We start from the raw sequence: 9,437 nt of genomic DNA, 5'->3' as shown, positions 1-9,437 counted from the left end.
GAGAGAGAGAGAGAGAGAGAGAGAGAGAGAGAGAGTGAGTGTGTGTGTGTGTGTGTGTGTGTATGTGTGTGTGTGCGCGCGTTTACATTGGCGTGCACGTGTGTAGAACTCTCACGCACATACACAATTGTACAATTAATTGCGAAGTCACACAAGTCACAAAAGCAGGACACCTGTAAAGACAGTGAGCTGGATCAGGATGGAAGAATAATACAATAAATAGTATTACGATTTATTGACTGCATGCACAGACAGATATATCGTGGGCAGTTCATTATGAGATATAACAGAAAGGTCACATCCAATGTCTTCACAACCTGAGTACACTTCTGACAAAGGAAAGGAAAAGAGCAGCATAAAATTGCTACTTCAGAATTACAAAGTTCTATCTGACATTTTGGGCTTTTTTGAGTTACTAAGACCTTGAGGTCACGAAACCAAATGTTCTATCGGCCCTATCAAAATCGTAAGAATTTCTTTTCGGGGTTGTTGTCAAGACATTCCAAGAATTGCATTCGAAAAAGTTTGACAGTTAGTGAAACTCAAATATTTCAGGTTATATTTCTCAAAACTAGCTACTAGAGCAGATAGAATTTTGCACTTCTAAGGTAGCGAAACTTTGAAAGGGCGAATATTAATATACGTACATAAATTTGTCAACTGTAATGAAAAGGTTATGCTCTTCGCTGTTGCACGCAAGTGGTTTGGGTTTGATTCCCTCGTTGATTGATTATTTCTGTCTTTCAGCAAGGGCACTGCACTGCTGTCATACCCACCGACCGGTTCAGCTTTAACAGACAGGGTCGAAGCAGTCCACTTCTCAAAGGAGCTAAATTATATCGATGGAGGTGAAAACACGTGCATTACATAAAAATATTACATCGTACCAAGCGCCAGTTCCAGTGATTTAGATGTCTGAATAGTTCATTTGAATGAGCGACTGGTTTTTGCAGTGGCATCGTTCTTTCTGGCGCCGATTTTAAAAAAGGAATTCGAAAACTGTGACAAATAGTTTACAAGGCCTAAACAAACAGAAAGATGTACGTGTTTTCACACAGCCAAACGTGACATGCTCTTGGTGGAGACAGACTAAATCAAATCGTTGCACACACACACACACACACACACACACACACACACACACACACACACACACATACACAAACACACACCACATATCAGTCTAGGGTATAATTACAGAAAGCAGTGAGCCAACAACACATTCGCACATAAAACCCCTCAGATATATATGCATGATACTATATGTACAAAGGAATGGTAACTCATAATCATATTTACAAACAATTTTCTTTCTTATAAATGTACACTTGAGCAAGCACTAAAACGCACTATCCACGCATAGCTATATAGTAACAACGAATAATAATAATAATATCATGGAGAGTGAACAGAAACTAACAAGCAGCCCCTCCCCCCTAAACAACCCGCCCCTCCCCCCCCCCAAACCCCCCCCCCCAAAAAAAAAACCCCCATCTGGATTAACGAAAAGGAAAACATAAAATGGAAGAGAGAAAGCCTTCCTCGCATGCTCTTGACCCCCCTTCTCTTTTAGTTTGGTCATTGTTCAGGTTTAGCGCCCGTTTCAACACAGTACGTTTAATTAATGAGGAAGGACCTCTGAAAGTAACATCCATCTCCGAAAAGACTGAACAAGAAAAATTGAGAAAAATTCCCCAAACAATCCAACAAGTTCAGAACGCCACGTTTGGAATTTGAACCAGAGCCATCCACTCTGTGATATCAACTGAACTAAAGGGGCACCCTTCTTCTTTAGGATGAAAATATTTTGACTAACATACAGTTTGAACTGCTTGACCCATGCTTACAGTGGGGTTACAGCTTAGCCTTACAGGAAACAGCGCTTGGTTTTCGTGGGGACTAATGGAGTGGGAAAAGGGCGCTTGGGGGCGGTGGGGAAACATTTACTTTCACTCGTGAAATGAAATGGTATGGGTTTAACACCCCTATCAACACTATTCGATTATTTCAAAGTTGGGATCTCCGAGTTAAACGTCCTTATACGAAAGGACCAAACCAAATAGGATATTCGCGCAAAGTGCCTTTCCCAAGGACACACTTTTCACCGATGGCTCTGAAAACTTTCATGATTCAAAACAAGAAAAGCGTGGTATCAGTTTAATATTAAACTACTGAACAATCCCACTCATTACAAAGATTGGTTCTGGGTGACGCACCCTAAAAACCGCACCCATGAGATTTTCACAGACTTCAGAGACGGCAAATTGAAAGGAATCCCTCGTTATTATTCCCATTAGTTTATTTTTCGAATGCTTTTTGGACCTCTGACTGGATTCCTCCATTAAAACGAATAGTTGGAGAACAACCCTAGCGGGGTTTACATTTCTATCCTATTAATTTTGAGATTTTTAGTTTTGGCTTCTACAGTTTGGCAAGGGCACCATCATTACTCTAAGAAATCTAACCCTAACCGATCTCTCCCCCCACCCCTCCCTTCCATACTTTATACAAAGAACGCAGTTGGGGGTTAATGCGAAATGATTGTAGGATTGTCAGTTGGTTTCTAGTTGAATACATCAGCAAAGTACATGCATAGGTGTCACTACGTACACACAAACTTTCTCTCTCTTTCTCTCTCTTTCTCTCTCTCTCTCTCTCTCTCTCTCTCTCTCTCTCACACACACACACACACACACACACACACACACACACACACACGCATATGCATGCCCATACTTAAGCACACGCACTCAGAGAGAGAGAGAGAGAGAGAGAGAGGGAGAGAGAGAGAGAGAGAGAGAGAGAGAGAGAGAGAGAGAGAGAGAAAGAGAGAGAGAGAGAGAGGGGGGTGGGGGTAGATAGAGAGAAAGAGATATGTCAAGATCGCACAAGAAGACACGATTTAGAAATCGGAGCATTTAAATTGAGACTAACAAAACAAACAATAAAGACAGCAGCAAGATATTTCACGAAGGTCAAGTTTCTTTTCTTATATCTTTAAAAAAAAATCTTTCACCGCATTGATTGGAAACGAAATGTGGAGAAAAATCTCAGAATCCCCCATATAGAAACGTGGCTCACACGAAGAGAGAGGTATTTCTCGCATCTTGCATCCCTGTGGCATATCGCTGGCCTCTCTCAGATCCTTAAGATCTTTTTTTTTTCCGTCGCGTGAACCAAAAAGAAAACTTGTGAAATAGGATTGAAATGAAAGAACGAGCAGCGGCTTGACACAACTATTGTGATACACGACTGGAGGGAATAGGGAATTTCTCAAGGGTTGGAGAAGGAAAAAGGAGTGGGAGCAAGGGCGGAGATGGGAAGATTGTTGATAAAAAGCGTGACGAAGAGAGATATAGAACGGGAGAAAGGGACATAGGGGAAGGGAGGGAGGAAGAGTGAGAGAGAGAGGGAGAGAGAGAGTGAAGAGAGAGAGAGAGAGAGAGAGAGAGAGAGAGAGAGAGAGAGAGACAGAGAGAGAGCGAGAGCGAGAGAGAGAGTGAGAGAGACTCTGAGAGAGAGGAAGAGTGAGTGTGGGGGGGGGGGGGGGGGTGCGCTTTCAATATTTCTAAGTACCACACAAACTTGTCTTCTCCTAGTTTAACTTCTCCAAGGCAAAAGTTAAAGTGTAATCCTTCCCACAAATTGACCAGCACAAACTGGAACCCTTGCCACAAACTACTCCCACTGAATAATAATCTAAAACGTACTAACACTGACAATGTGCCTCCTCATGGTATGCCTGTACAGATGGGAAGCATTACCATGTTGAAGGTCTTGGAGGAATTAAACGTAAGCTCTTCTCCATAACAACAGACCTTCTGTGGTGAATTACTGAGATAAACGGAGAGTAGTCTGCTTTGCAAATGAATGTATATTGTTCTCTTGAGAAGAAGTCAGTTGGGGGGGGGGGGGGGGGGTGCTAATATTGCACACACATCGCCCAATGTTGAACCTGTTGCTTTGGTATTGGTGATCGTAAAGAAGCCATGTGGACGATATGGAAATGTGTGCAAATCCATTCCACAGAGGTGGTGTGCAATGGGGCTAGGTGGGTCAGTTCACATACTGGGAAGCAACGTATTTGTTTTGCTAGAACAGATAACACATCCAACGTACAATCCTACCAAAGACTTCATAGATGTCAGCTCAGTCGAAAGTTCATGGTCCGTGCATGTTGAACAGATCCGAACCTCTTTTATCCGCCTTTTCGATTGAAGTTGGTTTGTTTATTGTTCAGGTTGCATGTACATACATCCGAAAAGTTTGCCTGATTTTTTTTTCTTTCTAACGTGCTGTGCTGATCAGCTTTTTCATTCTGTAATCGCAGCACTTGGCCCAGGAACATATCACCAGGTAGTGTGGAGTTACTGCAGAAAGAGCAAAACAAAATCATCCCTCTCTCTGTATTGAACCTCAAACTTTTGCGTACAACAAAAGTTGAAACGCTATAAGCGCATTAGTCAATGAAGAGAGACTGCGTGCTTTTTATACTGAATTCTTGAACACAGCGCGTCCTCATCTGGATATCAACACAACGAGAGAAATGAAAATTTGGAGGAAAATAACGTTACAAGGTCTACAGATACAGCTGGCGCCGTTGTTTCGGTCAGACAATCTCTGCAAACCGGCGTCGTTTTTCGATGTAGATTTGACCTTCGACCCGTCTACCATCCCAGGTCTGTCATTGTTATAGCTCCCAGAATCTGGGGCAACACCTCCTTTTCCCGCCGGAGGGAGGGTCACGACCAGAGAGCCAGAAGTGTGCGCGCCCGGCCGGATACTCTCGTTGGCGTGATGTCTGCTGCTGTCGCTGCTCATCGTTTTGTGAGGGTCGGCGATGTGCTCCGGTCTCGATAACGTCTCCAGCGTCGTCGCTTCCGTCAGTGGAACGGACACGCAAGAATCCGACTCTGGTCGAAACTCCAATTTCAGCAGTGGTTTTCGGAGCCCTCCCCGGACAAAGTTGAAGCTCTTCTGATCGCACTGGCTCGCCACCATTGCGTACGCCTCGTTTGGATAGAACTGGCTGAAGATGAAGCATATGACGTCAACCTCGTCGTGAGTATTTTGCACGAGCAGTATCCTCTCCCAGTAGTGGCCTTTGAAGTTAGCTAAACAGCTGTAATCTGTATGGGCAGGAATCAAACTCCCGCAGCTTCCAAACTCCAAACGGAGTTTTGTTGTGTCTTCGCAATGTCTGTACATACGTCCAGAACACACGTAGCCTTCTGGGAGAGTTGCGCTGATGGTCAACACTGACGTCACGTTACAGTGGACATACTCAGGTCTCGGGAACTGAGCTACGATGGGCTTTCCTGACCCGGCGTGCGATCTATATAAGTCGTCTATCGGAGATGGGTCTGGGTGGAACCGCTGCTCGTCACATACAGCTGAGCCAAAGTCGTGCTCTAACGCAGGCCACACGTAGCTCTGGCTCTGGCTGTACCTCAGCACCGACGGTCCGAGTCGCTGGAACTTGATGCACGTGTATCGCGGCCGACAACCGTTGGTGTAAAAAGATACCGTCGAGTAGATCCTGGACTTCCGGGATGGGCTATCGGGGAAGTCCATACACTTGAAATTTCCTACTCCATCGATGGCGAATTGGGAATCTTCTAGCTCGATATGTTTGTAGCCGTCCGTGTCTTTCAGAAACCATGAGCCACTGAAACGTCGGGGAAAAGAGCATGTGTCCGTGACTTCTTTCGGGTTGCACATCCCACACGATTTGTGACACTCGTGCTTGACGTAATCGTTGCACGTGATTTTGTTGCAGTCGTGGTACTCGTCTTCACAAAGCGTTGAGAAAACCCTCGTGTGAAGCTGCAGAGTGAAGTATTTGAACTCACGAGGCATCTGTTTAGCCGCGCCGACCTCGTAATGACATGCCAGATCGCTGTAGAGATGGGCTGTGACATCAGAGCCGCGCTCTATCGGCATCACAAGACACCACAAGTCAGTGTCTTCGTTTCGCCGTAGAATCACGTAGTGGTTTTTACTGTCCTGCCAGTCGGTCACGCAAAGCGTTCGCTGCTTCACGAACATGTTGATGTCCGGCAAACAGTTGCTGCTGACGTAATCAAAGGTCACACCCTCGCCGCCCAGACACTCGGCTTCCAGCCTCATGGGCCTCAGCATGAGGTTACAACCGTTTTCCCCTAACTGACTGTCCACAAGCTTCATGTCGTACCCGCCGTGAAACGGACAAGGTTTATGATCCATCTCTAGCGTGTCGTACCAGATCAAAGGCCATGGATCGAGCTTCAGGTATTCATTCTCACACAATCCTAAATCAAACTCTTTTATCTCGTGAGACCACATAATCTGAACGATCGAGCGGCTTCTAAAAATAAACTTGGCGCACCTGTAGAAGCTGTTTATGTGAATGTCCTGCCGTTTGAGCAGGAGCTTTCCGTGGAAAGACATTGTGCACTTCCACCGGACATGTGGCCGGTCGTTATTTGGGTAATGAATCTCCATGACGTTGTGACGTATGTAATACTCGGCGTCACGTGACCCGTCCGACCTCACGTGACTGTACCACGGCGGGTCCGTGCGTGCCATGTTCAGTGTGTCTGGGAAAGAGCATGACGCATGCGCACCTTTCTGCACTGCCAAAGTTATGAGGAGAAGAAATGACGTCACAAGTGAGGAAGACATGTTTCTTGCAGTCTGGATTCAGCCGGTGTTGTTTTGTTTGCCCCCGAAGAACCTGTACACGGGAAGAGAAAAACAGATATTAACTAAAGATGATATCATTAGAGAATATGGAAAGAACGCGATCAAAACAGCAAATGTCGAGAGTAAGTTGAAAATAATCCTTGTGTCAATAAATTACATACCGACCCACTTGGGCAAAGATTTCAACATACCAGGGAGACAAACGGTAGAGGGGTAGAACGAAAGCAAAATCTGTCAGTAGTAGTCTTCAATTTTATACTTGGGGAGCGGTAGCATTGAACGGTACGTGTTACGCCCCATGGATACAATTTAAACCATTTAGGAGGCCAGATTTGACCCGGCCTGTCAAGGTTAACCCAGGGTGAAAGAGATACGACGTCCCAGCAGAAAGCCCGAAATATTCGATACAGAATCTCCGCATACGGGAATCGAACTCAGTCCTTCTGCGTGTGACATCGAGGCTTTGTTGTCTTGTCTGGTAAAAGCATGTGATGGGGAGTCAAGCAGAAAGAAAGCTAACGAGTAGAGATGAAAACAAACCAGACCCATCAAAACGAACAGAAAAGAGGCCCATAACCCTCTTCCAGCCAATGCCAACAACAACACCACCACCACCACCAACAACAACAACAGCAAAAAGCAACAACAACAACAACAACAATAACAACAACAACAACAACAACAACAACAACAACAACACAAACAACAACAATAAAAAGCCGAAACAGCTGAATCCGTTGCCTCCTTAACATGTTGGCCACACACGCATACGCGCGGGCGTGCAAAAACACACACACACACACACACACACACACACACACACATACACACACACACATACACACACACACAAACACAAACACACAAACACACACAAACACACATATTAATTATGCACTCACTCACCAACAAACATACACACACACACACACACACACACACACACACACACACGCACATACGCACACAAACACACACACAAACACACACATACACAAACACACTCAAACACACATACACTTATACATAAACACACACATAAAACTGCAACAGAAACAGAGAAATATTAAAAAAACAACAGCTACAACATGAACAGAACAACAACCACGGAAATAAAACAATTTAAAAAAACAAGCAAAGATAGGTATACTATTCAGCGACAGCACTCCACATGTACATCACAGCAGTTCAGAAGCTAATGGAATTTCCCGATCAATCTCAGATCAGTCCTTTCTTTGTCCTTTGTCGGGAGTTAACACAAGTTTTCTCTAACCGAAATCAATTCCATTTTTTGTTCACACGATTTAAAGGACACCGTGACTTTCTTTTATCCCTTGTTTCCATCCCCCTGATGTATGCGTTCCCTATAGAAAGAATGACGTCGGTTTCCGCCAAGACTCGGTTTGATCTGACGTGAATTCCGTCCATAAATTATCGAAACACGGGAGGTAATTCCACAAAGCGGGTATAGTAAATTACGCGGCGGCTCTGGTGGCTATTTCTTTCTCGGGTGCGTATATTGATGAATCTATTTTGGCTCACGAGTGATTTCACATAGCGGCATAATAATTATGATTACTTTAGTGCACAGCACATGAAGAGTGAGGATGTATGTACATGTATATTACCGTTCACAGTGAATAAATAAGCAGGGCTCTAAAAGACGTAGACGTAAGCCCAGACCTATTCCAAAAACGTCTATGATCGTATATCAATCGCAAGGCTTTCACTGTTTTGATTTCAGGCATGTTTCCAGCACTTAGCGTCAAGATCAATTAGGGCGGACCAAAAAAGAAAATGTATATGTAAGTGTGTATATTTTACCTGGGCAAAAAATGATAGGCCTACACGCAGAGACATTTAAGTAAGAGAATAATAATATGCTTTCTGATATACAAAAGTACATGTAGTTGGCATTGGATTGGACAAAATTATTTCTTGATTCTTTTTCCAGTATCCGAATCTAAAAGGTTTCCTGTTTTCTCTCACAAATCTTTTTATAATAATCATGATTCTCTTTACGTTGCTTGTACTGGTTTAATTTCGAGCACACGACACTCAAACCTAATATAAACAACTTGGCTTTACTGTAGAGTTTAGCTTGACAATGATCTGAACGTATATGTTAACGTTAGGAAAGTGAAGTAAGTATGTGACTAAATAAAACGATCCATGAAACGTTAACTTACAAATAAAGGAAATGAGTAGCTTAACAAATAAAAAAAGGTATATCAATAGCCGGATGTGTAAATGGATAGGTGTATGAATAAATCAAAAGAAAAGTGACTATATCTGAACAAATGGCTGCATGATGAAAATAAAAGGAGGACTATCATAAAGGAATTACAAAAAACAAGCAACAACAACAAAAAACAGTAACACCCCCCCCACACACACAAAAAGCAAATTCTATTAATGTAACAAATACAGACGGTGAAAGAAAATGAATTACTAGTCATTTAAAATTGGAAGAAGCTTCAGCAAGATCTATAAACTTCTAGATAGCTTTACAAAACGGAACGTACACCAATAGAGACAGGAACGAGTTGAATGGTTTAAAATTGATAAAAATAAAATATATTGCACACGTAATCGAGACACCAAACAAGATCCCCGTAACAGTAAATTATTGGTTTATCAAATCTATCAGAAGTAAAATATAATACAAACGCAGCCAGAGTCTGAATCATTATTGCACCCAAATCAGTGAAAATAACTCGTCTGGGATAGTACCCCCCAAAAAAGCAAAAAAA

General features: G+C 43.3%; 1 protein-coding gene across 4 annotated transcripts in view; it reads right to left on the bottom strand.

The window, feature by feature from the left end:
* Window positions 1-4,274: 4,274 nt before the first annotated feature.
* Window positions 4,275-9,437, bottom strand: part of LOC101856910 — a 106,592-nt gene continuing 101,429 nt past the window's right edge. For all 4 annotated transcript variants that reach the window (XM_013086238.2, XM_005105005.3, XM_013086240.2 and 1 more), the window contains one exon: window positions 4,275-6,715. In XM_013086238.2, the coding sequence (XP_012941692.1) occupies window positions 4,519-6,663 (2,145 nt within the window). In that variant the 5' untranslated portion in view covers window positions 6,664-6,715 and the 3' untranslated portion in view covers window positions 4,275-4,518. The remainder of the gene's footprint in view (window positions 6,716-9,437) is intronic.

The sequence above is a fragment of the Aplysia californica genome, unplaced genomic scaffold, assembly GCF_000002075.1.
Source record: "Aplysia californica isolate F4 #8 unplaced genomic scaffold, AplCal3.0 scaffold00446, whole genome shotgun sequence".
In the NCBI taxonomy this organism is placed as follows: Eukaryota; Metazoa; Mollusca; class Gastropoda; order Aplysiida; family Aplysiidae; genus Aplysia; species Aplysia californica.
The sequence above is the reverse complement of the archived record's forward strand: the minus strand, read 5'-3'. Positions and strand labels throughout refer to the sequence as shown.